The sequence below is a fragment of the Diceros bicornis genome, chromosome 15 (assembly GCF_020826845.1).
Source record: "Diceros bicornis minor isolate mBicDic1 chromosome 15, mDicBic1.mat.cur, whole genome shotgun sequence".
NCBI classification, from domain to species: domain Eukaryota; kingdom Metazoa; phylum Chordata; class Mammalia; order Perissodactyla; family Rhinocerotidae; genus Diceros; species Diceros bicornis.
Window position 1 is genome coordinate 25,805,362 of NC_080754.1, and position 18,509 is coordinate 25,823,870.

The window sequence follows — 18,509 nt, forward strand, 5'->3', positions numbered from 1 at the left end:
ACTTCCACCCATATTTTGCAATGAAAATTCTTTTTAAAAAATCTTCTGTGGTTCAACTTAAGGAGGGCAAAAGTGTAGTGTTTCTTTCCTTGGGGAAAAGAAATCTCAGCCTGTGACTCAGGATTTAGACATTCACCTCGAGCCCAAGCCCAACAACGTGCAGTAGAACACGTCTGATGTGGACTCTACGGAGGGTCCAACCTGAACTGAAGAAGAGAAACATTTGGAAAGTACAAGGCTGAACCATATGAGTTTTCTATTTTTGTAGGAGAAACTAACAATAGTCAAATATCAAATATCATTGATAGTCAAATATCAATAATTTCATTTGGTTCCATATAATGTTTACAAACAGGTTGTTTATTTACTTTCTGGTGGATCTGGAAGCTCAAATCCCCGAGGACCGGGACTTTTCCTCATCTTTAGTTTTCTCCACCATACTCGCCACTAAGCACTTATTGGGCACTCAGTGAGTACTTACTGAGTTGGAAAGTACTACCAAGTAACAGTACCTCTGCTTCTGCTTTAGTGGACATGTGTGAAGCACCGTAAATGATGTGGAGGTGCCCGGAATAATGGGAGAGTGGACAGGCTTGGAGCCAGGTAGACCTGAAGGTTTCTGAACTTTAGAAGCATAGAGGAATCTGTGAGAACAAAGCTTCTGTTTGTTCACCAAACGTTTAAGGCGGACCTGTTACATGCCAGTGCTGGGGAAATAAAGTGGTGAAGAGACAGACACGGTCCCTGCCATCAGGGAGCTTACTGTCTCAAAGGGGAGGCAGACATCACTCAAGGAGTGGCCCAAATATAACTAAAACGGTAATTGGAGGAGATGTGACCAAGGGCCTGGTGCCCGGGGACTCTGACCTCGTCAGGAGGCTCAATCAGGGAAGGTTTCCCTGACACACAGACAAGTAAGCGGAGGTCCGAAGCATAAGTAGGCAGAGATTAGACATTAAAAGAAAAGCAGGTTCAGGGGGAAGAAGGGAGGGACGAAGAGGCAGAGCACAGAGGATTTTCAGGGCAGTGAAATGACTCTGTATGATTCAACAGTGGTGGATACACATCATTAGACATTTGTCCAAACCTACAGAATGCACAACACTGAGAGGGAACCCCAATATAAACTACGGACTTTGGGCGATGATGTGTCAATGTTGGTTCATCAATTCTAAAACACATACCACTCTGGTGTGGGATGCTGATGGTGGAGGAAGCTGTGTGTGTGGGGGCAGGGGGTATATGGGAACTCTGTACTTTCTGCTTGATTTTGCTGTGAACCTAAAACTGCTCTTAAAAATATTAAGTCTATTAACAATAAAAAAGAAAAGAAAGGCAGGAATACAGGCGAGGAGTATTCCAAGCAGAGGAAACGGCATGTGCAAAGGGCCTCACACGAGTCAGAGAACAGTGACTCTGGTCACTATGGCTGGGGTGAAGGGCAGAGGCTGGGGAAGGCAGTGCCAGAAGAGCCCAGGAATAAATCCTGTCTCTACTCCTCTTTGTTAAATGGACATCTAAAGCAGAAAGGAGCCCATAACTTGAAATGAAAAACTGACGTTCCCACCAGGTCCAAAAATATAGCCTCAGTCGTGGAAGGGGCCTCCTAACTTTCCAGGGATGGTTCCTCCCTGCCATCATCAGCCAAGGCAGCCAAGGTGTGCAGACACCGTCGAAGAAGGTGAGACACTTTAGGCTGGAGGATAAAAAGAGACGCAAACTCTCACTGTGCCCTGTTGAGAATTCTGAGTTGTAATTCAGTCTGTTCTCAGCCCTCGCATCAGGGCCAGCAGCTGTCCGTGGGCAGTGAGGCCCACAGCACAGCTCATGGGCTGGAGGCAGAACAAGGAAACATCAGCTAATGGACCCAAACAGTCAAGTGACTCAAAAGTGCATATTAAACCACAACCATTTGCAAAACAGAAAGCCAAGGAGAGCCTTCACCGCCTGCGACAAAAATGCGGCACGGGCCTGGGCGGAGGGCTGCATACCTGCACGCACGGACCCCACGGCTTCCGTGGGCTGCAGGGAAACTCAATATCTTTGTGGTGTTTCATGAACACTGAATCGGAGGAAGAGCAAGCAGGTTGGGGTTGGAACAAGCCCCAGAAACCATGGTGTGTGGCAGAAGCAGCTCACACATGCTGAGACAGATAATCCAGACAGCAAGAAGACAGACCACGTGGGAGAGTCCCTTCAGGGGACACCAAGGCGTCAGGAGTGGCTGCCTTCCTCCAGGAAAGAAAGGCAATTCCTACGTTTCTCAACTTATGCTTGGAAAAACAACACAAGTCTGAGGTCTAAAAGAAATCAGGCAACAAGTCAAAAGAAACCAAACCAACTCTGCGGGAGGCTGGGAGAGGGGAGGGCGCAGAGTGGAAGCTTGTCAGAGCTGCGCCTGACTCGGGAACTGGGAATTCCCCACCCTCTCCTGGTATCTGTAGCAGCCCCTCCCTGGCCGAGGCTCAAGCCTGAACCAGGGAGACAAAAAGGCAAAATCAAGGGCTCTAAGCTGTGACAAGTCCTTTGCGAAAAGTAGCACAGCTGGAGGGCACCTGGAGACCCCCCTCCAATCCTCCTTCCTGAATTTTCCAGATGAGCATTCTGAGGCCCAGACAGGTTCAGCCAGCCTCCAGGGAGCCAGCTGGTAGCAGAAGACGCTGAGCTTGAGTCAGGACAACACGACCCTAAATCGAGCCCCCCTGGCTCTGCACTGCACTGTCGCTACTTCCCAAAGCGCCCAGGCACCAGGCGACAGCCAGGGCTCGGGCTTAGAATCCACCAGATCTGGTTCAAATCCTGGCTCTACCCCTTACTAATAATGAGTGTAATAAATCCCTGTGCGACTCAGTTTCCTCGTCTGTAAACTGGGGACAATCACCACCAATACCCTCAAGGACTGTTGTGAGAATCAGAGATAACATACACGAAACATTTGGAGCATGATGATGGTAGAGCAAGGGCAGCAATTACTTTGTTTCTAGAGGTCCACAGAATTTGCATTCCTGTAGAAAGTCTTGCTGAAGTGAAGCTATCCCTCCAGCCCCTCTGGGGCTGTGGTCTCCATTTTAGATTAGGATGCTCGCACCAGCAAAGAAAGAAAGGACCCAGTCCATGCCAAGACTTTTCACTCAGCATGTAAACTTATTTTGTTTGCTTTGAGACTTACTCATCCACCTACTTCTGAGATGACATCGAATGCTAAAAATTTAACACACAATGCAAAATTAGAGAATCTAGATTAAAACAGAAAGTCTGTCTGAAGAATAAGGCGGACAGATGCTAGGGCGCTAGAAGCTGAGGCCAAAAGGGGAAGGCGCTGGGTTGCACAGTCCTTATTTTCTGTCTGACCAGAGACAGTGGCCCAACCCTGTGCGGCCAGGAGGTACCCAGCCAAGCTCAAATTTGCAGGTAACTTTTTTAACCTGAGAGCCATGAAGAACAGCCAAGTGGTGACTGGGAACGTGGAACAGAGCTCCGGGACCCTCCTCCCCTGTGTTCCCAGGCTGAGGACACTCCCTGTTTGGGGAGAATAGGAAACAGCCATAGTTCCAGTCTGAACGATTTATCACACTTCCACCTTTACAATTTCAGAATAAATAACTTAGAGTCAACTTCTAGAAAGTCTTGGGAGAGCAATAAAAAACAATGGGGAAACTATTATTCTGACCAAGAAAAAGTATAAACAGGTTCAGGAATACGTTTCTAAGTAAAGATAAGAAATTAAGGGCAGTGGCATTCCCTTATTCCAACCCAGCCAGGTGCAGCGCATTGGAAAAAATGCCCGCATTGATGACAGAGGCATCCTTAGCTGCGGACACCGTTAAATGGCCTCTCACAGCAATGCAACCTGCTGGAGGGAAAGGCAGCAACTCAAAACGTCGACTTGTAGAAGCAGGGTCCTTATCCTAAACAGAATCCTAAATAAAAACAGACAGTTTCCTTCTTTTTTGCAAGAAATATAAAGCGGGCCACAGAGGTGGGATTTAAGGTCAGTCATGCGCACATTCCATACGCCTCTGTCCATCCCAGAGAAATCAGGATGAGAATGAAACCAGAACAAAGAGCCTCCTGTAGGCTCTGAGATGGGCCTGTTATCAGCTCCATCCCCAAGGGCTCTGGGTCAGAGGAAGCCCAGCATGTGCACTGCTGGAGGACAGCCCAGCCAGCCTCGGCCTTTCTGAGACTCATCTCCAAATGCAGAGATTACAGGCCTGCCGGCTCTGTCACATTCAGTTTGCAGGATTAAGTGGAAGGGCCTTTAATCTGCGCAAATCAGGAGGAGGCAGAAAACTCAGTAAACAAAGGAAGGAATGCTTAGGACTTTAAAAACCTATTAAAATTAAAATTCTAATTATCATTGTAACTTTAAAAATCTAATTATCACTGAAATCTAATTATCATTACAAATCTAAATATCATTGAAACAAATGTATCCTATTTGGGATTTGCTTCAAATAATGGGAGATAAAGTGGTTAGGAATACAAATGAAACAAGATTGGCCATGAGTTGTTAACTGTTAAAGACAGACAAGGGGTACAGAGGGTTTAATTTCACTATTCTCTCTACTTTTGTATGTTTGAAATGTTTCATTATAAATTTAAAAAGTCATACATAATCACCGTGGAAATTCAGGTTAAAAACATTGGTCTGCGTATTTCTAATCGCTTCCATATTTTTCTTTCTTTTGTTTGCAAACTAGGATCAGATGTCTATACTGTTTCATCACTTGCTTTCTGTTCCTCTCTTAATTTATCTTAAGTATTATTCAAGTCCTTAAATATTCTTTAAAGGGATGGTTGTTGCACAGTCTTTCATCAAAACGTAGGCTGTAATCTATTTCCCATATTTGGCTACTATAAGTAAGGCTGTGGTGAACCAGGAAAGATGACATTTGTTATAAATAGGTGATTTCAAGAAAGAAAGAAATTGCTTAATATGTACCCAAAAAAACCGACAGCACAAAGGAAAAGAAATGGTGAAGAGAGAAGCTGGTGGCTCACAGACTACAAATTCCAAGCAATTATTAACTTCCCAGGTGCCCCCTACTGCAAAGGCCATGATGGGGAATAAGAGAAAATGTCAACAGACATAAAACTAAAAAACATGCTCATTAAGTGCCTCTCAGCCAACAATAATTCACACACCAGGTTCAGGCAATGAGTTTAAGACATCTGCCAGCATCTCCTCTGAAATGCTCAAGTCTTGAAATACTGTTTTCAAAGAGAAGAATATTTCCTGGGTCTGGCATGGCATAGGAAGGTTCTGTAGGCACAAGAGTGGATCAAACGGCTTCTCAAAGACCATTGTGTATCAGGCATTCAATCGCGTTGTTTCAATTATCTAATTAAACACAATTAATAAAACTGGATATTTCTTAGGCCTATTACTAGGTTCCTTCCCCTAAGTCTTAAAGATAATTCCCTTCCTCCCTAAAAAATCCACAAAATTCTCAAGATGGGGAGATGAAAGGGATCCTATACTTTCCCTGCACTATTTGTCCCTGCCAAGCAGTGGATTTGGCAGAATGTCTGTGAAGACAACGCCTCATACAATCAATGTCTGTATTCCAGTCAAAAATATAATTTTTCTTTCTGAAGAAAATCCATAAGCTGTCTATTTTGTAACACATTTGAAAGATTCAGAGCCGAACACATCCTAGCTGTGCTCGATCTGGCTTTCCTGGAGGGCTACAAAGCATCAGCAGCCTCTGAATCAAACCGTCTGGCTCTGGCCAGCAGCTGGGAAGGGGCAGCTCTGCAGCCATCCTGGATAGGGGGCACTGTGAGGCCTTCCTCTCCAGGGGTGGCCCCAAGGATGCAGCAAATGACCCGCAGAACCACACTGGGACCAAGAAGAGGACTGCAGGAGACTGCCCTGCTTTCTTTCCATTTTTCCTTCCCCTTATCCTTCTCTGTCTACCACTTCAATTTGTTATTTCAGAAGGGACAACTGTGGCTCTCTTATCATCCTGTCAAGGATTGCATGGAGGAAAAATGAGTCTTTGACACAGTGAACATAGGCTCTCTGAGGTCAGAAACTATGTCAGGGGGCCGGCCCCAGGGCTTAGCAGTTAAGTGCACGCGCTGCGCTACTGGCGGCCCAGGTTCGGATCCCGGGTGCACACCGATGCACCACTTGTCTGGCCACGCTGAGGTGGCGTCCCACATATAGCAACCAGAAGGATGTGCAACTATGACACATACAACTATCTACTGGGGCTTTGGGGAGAAAAAAGGGAAAAAAAGAGGAGGAGGATTGACAATAGCTGTTAGCTCAGGGCTGGTCTTCCTCACAAAAAAAAAAAAAACCTCAAAGAATTAATCAGGAAAAAAAAAAAAAGAAACTATGTCAGTGGACAATTAAGTGCTAAGCACTTAGTAAATGAATAGCAGCTGCTGGGTATGCAGCCTCTCCAATTGAGTCGTAACCTCCTACTCCAGCCCTCCCCCAAACATGAGAGTCCCAACCACCACCCTATTGCTGAGCCCGCCTACATTTTCAAGAAAGCATTACCAATTATACATGCCCTAGGATGACCACTACGGAAAAATTTTAAAAGTATGTGTTGAGATAGCAAATTCAAGAGTGATGTTTATTTTTATCTTTTGTTGTTGTTATTGAGTTGTTTTGACAGTAGAAAATTATTTTAAGAATAAGTTATTACCAACATTCCATTTATATATTTTGCTGGGATTAGAACCGCTCAAAGCATGAGTTCATTTCTGACCTAAGTCTACATCCTCCCTCTGGCTTCATATATTACAGAAAAGGTGAAGAAAAACAAACAAATAAAAATGCCACCAAAGATGACGTGCAACTCTTTTTCAGCTGGATTGCGCAATAGAGCAATATTTACGGTTTACCAAGAAAGCTCTACAAGTTGCTATGCATATGGCTTGACCTTTACTTTCTTCCCCCGAAAAGAAGTAAAAGAGCCAAATATATAAACACAGAACAGCTGTCTTCCAGCAGAGACAGTATCCCACTGCACAGAGCCACACCCTGACACAGAGACACACACCAGCCCTGATCCATCCCTGAGCTCCAGCTGACTTGACTGCTGTAGATTCCCCAAGGGTCCACTGAGCTCACCCTCTGATGTAAGAGTGGACAGGAGCCACATGCTAGGGTGGCTTAAAATCCACCACCTCCTGCAGGCAGTGCCAACGCCCACACTGATGCTCTCTCTCCTGACCTCCCACCCAGGGACAGGGCCAGAAAGGAAAGTTACCTTGCAGACTGCTGCCTGGAGTACTGCGTCAAAGCCCCCCTCGGGGGCATCACGGTTCCGGGACACCCTCTGTTTCCGAACTTCCTCGTTGAAGCTGTCGACTCTGTCTGTGAGAGGCAGCAGATGGCGGAACCCAAAGGAGGGGACGCAGTTTGGGAATAACTTGTAACTGGAGAGAAAGAAGAGAAGAGTCTCTTGTCCATCATTGTCTCTAAATCTTCAACAACCAAGTACTCTGTGCACCAGTGAATATTTACCCAGCACCTACTGTGTGCCCCTGGGACAGGCACAGTGGGGAGATCAAAGAGAAATAACACAGTCCCTACTCTCCAAACATCAAGCCCTTAACTGCAGACGAGACAGCATATACCAGGTTGTAAGTGAATGGAATGGACAAATGGTTCCAAGGAAGTAGTGATGATGGTGGGCTACTGCGGTCAGAGGAAGACACCACGGAGGAGTCCTGACTCAGGCCTTGAAAGATGCGAGGAACCAGTGGTATGGGCACCACAGGCCAGGCAGCGCTGAGAGGAAGGCTCTTCCGGGCTGAGGAAGGTGGGCAATGTTGAGTGACGGCGATGTAAGCTGAGTTACTCCATGAAACCAGCTTCTCACATCAACTCTGCTGCTGCCATGTGACAAAGGATCACATAACCCCTTCACGTTGGCCCCCTCAGAGACCACCAGGATGTGCTGGCACATGAGCAAAAGCTAAATGGAACAGGGATGAAAATGTTCTTTCTGCTTCTTCATTCATTTATAAGTATTGCAGTGATACACTATCAGCTCTCCTAGATGCAACAGAAATCATTTAGAAACTAACCATCCTCAAACAGATAATTAAATCTGGAAATCCGGAAAGAGGGAAGTACTGCATCTCAATAGTAGGTTAATGCCAGGCTTTTCGCCCGAAACACTTGGCAATCTCATCTTCAGTCTGCAGTAGAGATCTCAAGTGGTCCATTCCTGGAGGAGTTAGATCCCAATTATAGTTGTAGGAGTTTCACCTTGAGGTATAGCTCATGAAACAGAGAAAGGCCTTACATTGTTTCACAAATGGGTTCACTATGTAAAAGGGGAAAGGGAAAGGCATCCTGACCAGAGAGAAGAGCAGGTACAAAAGCCCTGTGGCAGGAGGGAGCATGGAGAGCCCAAGGAAGAGGAAGGCCAGGGAGGCTGCAGTGCAGGGAGTAAGGGCAAGGATGGGCTAAGAGGAGGCTGGGAAAGCAGGCTGGACCAGACTGTGCCAGTCTGTGGCCATGTTAAGGAAGCCTCTCTTTCAAAACAAAAGATGAAAAGTGAATAATCCAATTCAAGCCATGTGCATGGGAAGGGAAACAGGCTTAGCAACTGCTAGGAGGATCCTGCCTAATTGTTGCCAAGAAGCGCCCGCCAGGGCAGGTCTGCACAGGTTCCCCTGGCTTTCTAAGAGGCCATTCCACTCTCCTTCGGGGCCTACAGTGCCTGCTCCATCCACCAGTCACTCACAACAAGCCGGCTCTGGAGAGAGTCAGCCCCACTGCCGTCACAGCCATGGCTCTCTCGGGACAGGGGGCAGCAGCTAGAGAAACTTGCCTTTCCTTTGTTTTGCTCCCTCCTCCTTCCCCTAAAACCTTCCCCTGCCCCTTGTGCTTGGACAGGTCAGACTCTTGCACACCCTCGGGCCACCCCAAATTTTCACTCGCCTCTCATCTTGCCATAGAGTGAAAGGTCGTGGAAATTGCATTCCCAGCTGGAAGGAGGAACTGAGCTGAGGTCCCATCTGATAAATGGATGGCCCAGGAGGAAGTGAATGTTCTCCAACTCTCACTTCCCTCTGTCTCATCCTCCAAGTGCCTACACCCTTGGTGTAGGGTGCTGTTCTGCTCCATGATTTAGGACTTTAGGTTTGTGTTTATTGTCATGGTTGATCAGGTTGGTTGAGGAAAGGGAGGAGAACAGAATAGTAATTGTCATTCAATGAGAAAACCAGAAAAGCTGTGAAAAGCTAAGCTAAACTAGCTTACTATTTTTTTACCTCTTCCCTTTTGCTCCTGCAAACAGCAATAAGTAGATATATTTTTACTGTGGAGAATTATTATTAAATAATCAGGAACTAGAAAATGTGTTTGCCAGAGAGAAGCCTTCATTACAGAGAATTTTCTATAATCAAATTAGAGTCATCTCTTAGAGGAAAACAGCTTTGTCACACAGACCCTGTTGAATGTCTCCACAGTGACTGGAATACGATGTCACCTGTGACTAGTTATTTAATTTAACCCCTGGAAGAGCTGTCTGAGTGACCCGGAGATCTGAGTGTTTGGGGGTCTCATGCCAGGAAACCGTCTCACCCCCACCCTACGTCTGCATCATAGGGCACATGTTTAGGGCCATGCACAGGGAATTACTAAATTAAGGACTATGAACAGGAAGATAAATAAAACATATATGCTGGATTAAAGAGCCTGGGGGAACACGTGTGTATAAAAAGTTAATCCAATTTGAAGACACTAGATCTAGGCGAATCCAGAAAACAATGCTTCAGGATAATATTGTGGATTATGGACCTGACACGGAAAAAGCTCCCCTCTTACTCTAAACATAGAACTGTTGGATAAAATGTAATTAGAAAAATTTTAATTTCTAGCCAAGACTGGCAGTTAGCAGGGAATCCCAGGTGTCAGAAATGAAGAGGAAACCAGTCAACAAATGAATGGACCTAAGAGACTAGCTGGGGAGTGAGCAGGAGCTCATGGGGAAGATAAGAGCCCCTGCTGTGACAGGACCCAACAGAGGTCCTGAGGGCTTGAGGCAGGATTCTAACAGGGATGAGTGATGAGCCTCAGACCTGTGCCTCACCAAGCACTGGAACAGGGCTCTCTGCACAAAGCCGAGCGCTACAAAGAGCTGCTCCGTCACTAAAATCAAAAACAGAAAAATTCCAGCCACTGGCCTGGGCGAGAAGCAAGGAAGATCCACTCTGGGTCAAGAGCAAGATAATCACCCATAAAAAGTGTAACTCCAGGCCTGAACAAGTCAGAATTCACTACTTCTATGGTGAAGGGACCCCCAGCTGAGAAATGAACAGGAAAACTAGTCCTAGTGAAACCTGGAGGACGATGGCAGCAATCAACATGAACCCCCGCTGCAGGGATGCCAACAACCCGGGGCCCAGGACGCTCTGACGAAAACAGCCTCTGACAGAGAGGAGCTAATGGAAAAGTAATAGACCCGAGAGAAACAAACCACCATGAAGGATCTGCAGCTCAAGAAGCAGAGACAATGGAATGATGTGAAGTACTTTACAACAAGGATATTAAAAACATTCAAGGAGAGGAAGGAACAGATACCAAAGACCAGAATAGAATATTATTAGGGGAGAAAAAAGTCATAACGCTCTGAAAAAAAAATAGTTATGAGAAACAGAAACATGAAAAAGAACCAAATAAAAAATACAATCACTGAAATTCACAAATGAAACTTCAACGTATGAATTAAACAACTGAAGAACAAAATGGTAAACTGGAAGAAATTTCTTATTATGCAGCTAAGGGAAAGAAAGAAAGAGGCAGAAATTATGGGAGAAAAATTAAGAAACATGAAGTTTAGAATGAGAAGTTCCAACACACACTCAGTAGTGTTAGAAAGAAAACAGAGAGAGTGAGAGAGAGGATGCAAAACTGTCTGAGAATAATGTCTGAGAATTTTCAAGAATAAACATGTATTCTCAGGTTAAACAAGCAGACCAAGTTCCGAAAAATGGAAATAAAAGAAAATCCAACCTAGACACATTGGAATGCAAACCATTATAGAACATGAAAAGCACAGGAAAGTATTGAAAGCCACCAGAGAGAAGGAAAACCATTAGATGAACAGTAGACTTATCAGCCACAAGATGTGCCAGAAGACAGTAAAATCATACCTTCAAGGTGATGGAGTACAATGACCTCTTGGAATAAATACACAAAGGATAAGAAAAAATATAAAGGAAGGATGAAATGCATTATCTCACTTGCAAAGATTTTTACACATCTATTTCCCTTTTTGTGTGAGGTGAGAACAGTTAAGATTTACTCTCTCTTAACACTTTCAAGTATATAAGTACACACTTCAAGTATAGTATGGTTAACTATCGTCACCATGCTGTACATTAGATCCCCAGAACGTATTCATTTTATAAGCAGAAGTTTGTACCCTTTGACCAACATCTCCCCATTTCCCCCACCCATCCCCCAACCCCTGGCAACCACCACTCTACTCTGTTTCTATGAGTTCAGCTTTTTTAGATTCCACATATAAACGACACATGACTGGTATTTCAACAACAGCCCAATACCTCTAACAAAAGAAAAAGTATTCAGAACCAGAAATAGCATGCCAAATTAATCCTTCAAATCCTGTATCAGTGACTATCATGTGACTCTTCTCAGTGACGTTCTTCCTATTACTCAGAACAGCAGTTAAACAGTTCTTTAATCTGATGATTAAATTATTTTGTCTTTTTTCTTCTTATGGCAGCCCTGGTACTACTTACTTCAATTCTGGCATTTCTGGTGCATTCTAAGAGGGGAAGGGGTGAGTCTAGGATTTTGATCCTTTGGCAGAAACACCTGGAATAGAAGGTGGAGGGATAACCCTCAGGAAATCCCCATGAAAAACTGGCTCTCTTTTCGCTGAGATGTCCTGCACAGGTGGTGAAGTCATTCCTCCTGGCTCCTCCATCCTCCAAAACTTCCCGGGGGCTGCTGCCCCCACCACCACGGAGGAGAAAAACCTAACTGAAGGTGCCATCGGAGTTTGAGAAGAACCCTATGATTTTCCTCCCCATATTAGCTGAAGGAAAAGAATAGACAAGGATCAGAGACAATGTCTACTGAGCTAGGCACGGAAGGCAAACCAATGAAGCAGCCCAGCTGTGAGACAGGAGGGAGTGGTAGGGACTGTGGCAGCCAAGCAACAAGTGGTGCAAGCCCAGCTTTACCAGATCCCCCAGCGTTTCAAGAAATCTAGAAATTCTGGTTATTCCTGGTTAAATCTTCTGTTTTTTAAATGTTGGCAACTAATTCACAGTGCCATTAAAACTGAGACAGGCAAACAAAGCACTGGTACAGGCTGGACCAGGCACAGGAACAGCCAGATTACACCCCCAACTTATGCTGTTCTCCCTCAAGAGCGGTGGGGAGTCTTCCAGGACACCCAGGACGCCACACACATTCCACTGCCTGGATGTGGGCAGATGAGTCTCAGCCTGCTCACTGAGCCATACGGGGACTCTCTGATGGTTGCCTAGCTGAGAGAAGAGAGATCTGCATAACTTAGACCTGATGTTTCCTTCAAAACTCCCATTCTTCACTGGATTTCCTGTCTTACAAGTAGCTTTCAGTGTGCCTTGCACTCACTGTCAAGACTTTTCCTGTCTGCAATTGGTTCTGCCTTCTCGGGCTTGGAGAAGGAGCTGTGAATAAGTAGTGTGTAACAACCTTGAGTATTCAAATGCTGAGTGCCCAGAGCAGGTCCTTCATCCTCTGACAGCTTCCAATCTAGTCTCACAGAGAGTGGATGGTCCAGAGAAGAATGAAAGTGGAGACACACCCTGTCTGTCTGGAGACAGGGCCCAAGCAGAAGTCAGAGGTGAAAAGCAGCAGATAGAATCACTATTCCAGATGAACTGAAAAAAGTTTTAAGATGCTGTTACTCCTGGTAAGTAGCAGGACTCCAACCATAGGACATTTGGCACTGAGACTCAGCTGAAAAGGGCCTTGGAGACAGGATCAAAGTAATAATAATGCCAGCGGCCACCTGTGGCCAGGAGGAAGCTAAAACCAGCAAATGATGACACCTCGTGCCTCTTAATGGTTTGGGAACTTAGAATCTCATTTTTTTTTTTTTAATGTTCCCCCCCACCCCCAAAGCTCCAGTAGATAGTTGTACGTCATAGTTGTACATCCTTCTAGTTGCTGTATGTGGGACGTGGCCTCAGCATGGCTGGAGAAACAGTGCATCGGTGCGCACCCGGGATCCGAACCTGGGCCGCCAGTAGCGAAGCGCGTGCACTTAACTGCCAAGCCACGGGGCCGGCCCCATTTGTATTTAAAACTTTTTCTTATCTTCTTGTTTTTTCCACCATTATGTCAGTTCCCAACCCCTGGGGAAGATCTAATTTAGTTTCTAGGAAAGTGTACAGAAGAATCAGGAAAAATTCAGAAGAACATACACCACCAGCATAAATACCACCTCACCCCAACCACCCAGCCCAACCCAGAGCTGGGAGCTGTTGAGTCTGCCAAAGATGAGTTGGAGGTTAGACAGGCTCAGGGGCCTAAGACCAGCTTCCCCTCAGGTGCAGCCAAAGATACAAGAATTGAAAACGACATCACAAGATAGATGGAGCCTGGATGCCTGAGTCACTACTTAAAGGAGAGCTGCCACAGAAAGTGGCTCAACCCTCATCAGATCTTGTACAAGCATGAAATAAACTTTCACTGTGTTGAGCCACGGAGATCTGGGGATTGTCTGTTACTGCAGTATAGTGTAACATTACCCTTAGGCAAGTGCCTAGAGGGTCGGGGTGGTTTTGGAATGGGTATTATTACTCAGACTCAGATAAGGCATCTGTGTTGAAGTGTGACTTGCATGGGGAAAAAATAAGCACTATATTAACGGAAATGCAGACTCTGGAAGTAGCTTGTCTGGATTCATATCCCAAGTCCACCCCTTACTATCTGTGTAATCTTGGGGAAGTTATTTATACTCAGCCTCCATTTCCTCAAATTTAAAATATGGCTCACATCTACCTTAGAGACCTCAAAAGACTACTATGAGATTTACATGAGACAATCCATATAAAGTATTTAGTATGCAGCCTGACGCTTAGTAAGAACTTAAGTCTTAGCTGTTCCTTATCTAGTGACTATTTTGGGACCTTACATCCCCAAAGCCTAACTAAAGTTGAATGTGGAGATGAGGTAACAAAAAGTTGGAAGTTATCACTCACTGCGGTCACATTGCATAATTCTGACATTTAAAGGAACACTTGAACTAGAAAAGAAACAAACCAACCTCGTAGAGGTTGTGTTAGAGGAGTTGGAGGATGTGACCCTCCAGCCCGCATGCAAATACACCATGGCAGAGACTTATCCACCAGTCTCGTTTCCTCTTCTTTCTCGGCACAGCTCAACTAGTTTCCAGCCTCCTTGCCAGAAGCCAGTTCTGTAGAATAGAATGTAGGAGCAGAAGTGGTGAAGGCCACTCAGTCCCAGCCCATAAGATCCTCCTATGAGTGATCCTCCAGGCATGATGGCCTTAGAAGCCACATGTGGAAGATGGAGCACAGGATGAATGGAGCCTGGGTCCCTGAGTCACTGCTTGGAGGAGAAGTGATCAGGAGACCCATTTGCACTTAAGTGAGCAGGAAACCAACTTCCATCAACTTGGAGCCATTACATACTTTTAGATTTGTTTGTTGCAGCAGTTAGAATCTCCTGTTCTCTAATAATTTGTCAAATACTATCTAATTCAAATATTTGACATATGTCGAAAAAAGAAATCATACCCTTAAAACACAGGGTTTTCATTTTGTTTTGTCAAGGTAAGTTACAGTTGTTTACATAAACAACAGGAACAGACGTTGAATTCACTTATCACAAGCACCTCAGTCACTCTAAACAACAGGAAAGTTTCCATTTTTCTGCCTGCTCCCTCCCTGATCACCCGAATCCATCACTTCCTGAGAAAATTCTCTAAAATCTATTAATGTAGAAAACAGTGCTGTGTCCAGCAAGCAGGAAAACAAATAGCTGTGATCATTACATCTTTATGTAACTTTGTGTCAGTTCATTTCCTCAACATAGGGGCAGGATAGAACTAGGTCACTGTTAACCAAATTAAACACCTAAACCTGGTTCCCTCTCCTAAATATGCCGTGTCTAGTCCTTTCTTTGGGCTAAGTTTTCCTGCTACTCCATTCCCCCACCCTTAAATACCCAAGAGAAGGACAGCTGGTCACTTACCCAATGCACGGATTGGTCTGGTACCTCGGCGCTGTGTAGGAGAAGGGAGAGATGTTCTTGTCTACAAAAGAGCCGAACCCCAAACGGAAGTTGCTGGTGAGCTTCCTCATCTCCTCAGCAAGCTTGGTGCCCAGGTTCCGGATGCTGTCCAAGTCATCCTTCATCGACAGGGAGAGGTCCATCAGGTAGTACAAATCCACAGGATAATCCTCCACCTGTCGAACCTGCAGCTGGAAGGTAGTCTTATCACCTGTGCCAACAGAGAGGCCGTGCATGTTAGAGGTCATCCAACCTGCTGGGCCCTGAAGGGATGGATTTTGCTTTCAAAGCTGTCCATCTCCTATTTTTCTTTAGTGATTGTGGGTCTCTCAGAAGAAATATTTTTCTTGGAATTAGAGTGACTGAAGGGAATACAGATGCTGAGGATGAAGTTCTAGGTTCTCCTTCTAAACACTTGGCTCAGCATTTTTAAGGAAATTCTTTAACAATCAGTCTCCTTAGTGTGTTCTGTTTTCTCAGCAAAAAGAACCCTTGGGTAATTGGTGGACAGTGAGCCAGACAATTCCATGGACACAAATTGGGTGAGAGCAGCCCACCAACCACACACCAACTTTAAAGAAAGGACCAGCCAAGATGGGAATGTGGCCAGGAGGAGACTGTAAAGGTGTGTGGAAAACAGAAAACAGGGAAGAAATTAACAGAAGAAGGCTACAGACATGAGTGAGGAAGAACTGAGGTGGGGAAGAGAGAGTACAAGGCAATGGAGGGTGGGGACACAAAGACAGTCACTTAAAATACTCCCAAAGGGCAAAAATATTTATGCTTGTATGATGTCACCTATTTCTATTTCCTTAGCCACTTACCCACAATAGTATTTTGTTCCTGGGCATATTTGACGTTTTGGGACATCATGGACACAAATCATTATCATCAGAAATTATATGTATAAATAACAAGACAGATTCCAAATTTTAGCCCCATCAAAAAGAGAAAAAAAGAAAACACAAAAAGAAAAAAAAAAAACTCCTAGATTTGTATATAAGCTACAAGAAAGAGAAAATAATTTGTGGTTCTACAAGAAGACAGTCAACAGAGAAAAGAGGCATTAATTCACAGAGGAAAAGAACAAAGAACAGCCTGTGTCTAGGAGGCGTGGCCTCAGCAATCTCGCGCCCCACAGGGTTTACAGAGAGGCCCAAGGCAGCGCAATAACCGGAGGATTCAAGCCAGGATAATGATCCTAAATCATTTCAAAATCTCTAAAAACATGTCGGTGAGACCAACTTCAAGAAGCAAATCATACCAGGTAATTCTGTCTGCCCTTGAGGTTATTAGCCTTTCAGAGGCACCAAGAGATGTCCTGGAACTCTTTGGGCAGAAGCAGCGTCGGCCCCCATTTGAAATCCGGACGTACCGTTTGTGTGCTCAGGGGGCAACAGCGAAGGTGGCCTCCCTCCTGCCCAAGGGGGCCCTGCCTGATCCGCCAGCAGTCACGTCTCAGAGAAGCCAATCTTTCACCTCAAGCTCACTAGCTGCAAGCTGAAGCCTTCCTGAACTTGCAGCACAGGGAACCCCATCCTCCGTCTCCCTCTCCTCCTCCCACCCCAAGACACAACACGGTTCATTAACCAGACCGTGAGGAACCAAATGACCAAAAGACTCTAGTCCAAGCTCCAGCTCTGTCCCTCAACACGGGGTGGGACCTAGGCCTCAATTTCCTTACATATAAAATGGAAATAATAACAACAACACAGCACTGATTAAGGCTGTGAAGCACTCGTGTGGGAGAGAGGTGTTTTATGAGCAGCAAAGGCCTGCACAAGCGAAGTATGATTATGATAATTGCTATTTGTGGCCCAAGTGACAGCGCGAGCCTGCTTCCCCGGACTTGTCTCTGCGTGTACTGTTCTGGCCGCCACAAGATTGATGGAGTTTGGGTTGCCTGTTGGTACGAGCCTATTTTTAAAAACCATCAGAGTCTGACTCAAACGGAGGAATGTTCGAGATTTCTTCCAGAATGAATTCTGGACTGCTGCGATGTCTGTCTCTGGTTCCCATCAGACAGACAGCGCAGGTCCCTGCACAGGGCCCCTCCCTGGCTTATATGTCACATCACAGTGGGGGAGGGGCAGGAGGGAGGGAGACCTTGGGGGAGGGGAGACCCCCCTTGGCCTCTGCATGGGCAGACCATAGACCCCAAATGGACAGAGCCTGCAATCACGTTCCCTCTGTCCAACCCCATGACCTCTCTGCAAGGTCTTCTGCATTTTCTGTCACCCATGCCCTTCCCCCCAAGTTCCCAGCTACAGCTTCATTTATCCGGAATCCACCTCCATCTTTTTGTGGATTATGAGTAACTAACAAAGGAGTACTTTAAGATCAGGAAACAGGGAACTAGCTTGGATTCAGGGAGGCCAGGAGGCACCCATGGGAGGGAAGTGGACACTAGCCTCGGAGAGCGGGAGCTGGGTTGGAATCCAGACCTTGTCACGAAGGACTCGAGACTTCAGGCTCCTATAAACCTGCTGCTCAGTTTCCGGATCAGTACAATGGGGAGGATGTATATAAACACCACACAAATGCTTCCACACAGGGAAAACTTCAGCCTCACCTCCCCAGAAAGTCAACTATTAAAGAGAGAGAAATAAAGACAGAGACAGAAAACTCTGCCAAAAACTTGAGTGTGAATGGCTACAGCCTTGGGCATTAAATTTAACTCCAAATTTTCCAGACATGAAGGCAAAAAGGCAAAGAGGGAAGCAAGATGTGCTACAGAGGTCTTTTTGTATGCTAAGAGGGTATCTAGTCTGAAGTGAGAAATCTCTTGGCATTAAATTCTAAGAGAAATTGATCACTAAACACATACATACACACACACTTGCATGCACCTCCCCCGAGGAAGGCTGCAAATGTTAAAAAGAAATATTTCTCTCTCAGTTTTCCAGAAAGGCAGGGGTGTAAGAAAAAGAGTAATATCATTAATGTTCAGAATGAGGGTTTATTGCTACCTCAACTATGTCTGATTTTAAATGCTACAAACTCCTCAGTGGCCTTGGCAATAACGCAATGTTCTGTCAGCAGATTTTGTGGGGACCGACATTCCTGGACCATTTCTCAGCACGCGTGCTAAGCGTGGGAGTTAAGCTGCAGTGCACCAACTCCTAGACAGGGAGGCCTCCAGGGCTAGCCGACTGAAGGTGAGGCATCGCTGCGTTTGAACTGCACTGTCTGCTGAGAGAAGGTCTGGGGCACGTCTTCCATCTTTGGGCACACTTCCAGAACCACG

At 45.5% G+C, this 18,509-nt stretch overlaps 1 protein-coding gene across 2 annotated transcripts in view; it reads right to left on the reverse strand.

Moving 5' to 3' along the window:
- ITGB5 (integrin subunit beta 5) overlaps positions 1 to 18,509 on the reverse strand; it is a 106,213-nt gene that overhangs the window by 63,382 nt on the left and 24,322 nt on the right. For both annotated transcript variants that reach the window (XM_058555952.1, XM_058555953.1), the window contains exons 4-5: positions 15,224 to 15,473; positions 7,236 to 7,404 (exon numbers count right to left, since the gene is read on the reverse strand). In XM_058555952.1, coding sequence (XP_058411935.1) covers positions 7,236 to 7,404; positions 15,224 to 15,473 — 419 coding nt within the window. The remainder of the gene's footprint in view (positions 1 to 7,235; positions 7,405 to 15,223; positions 15,474 to 18,509) is intronic.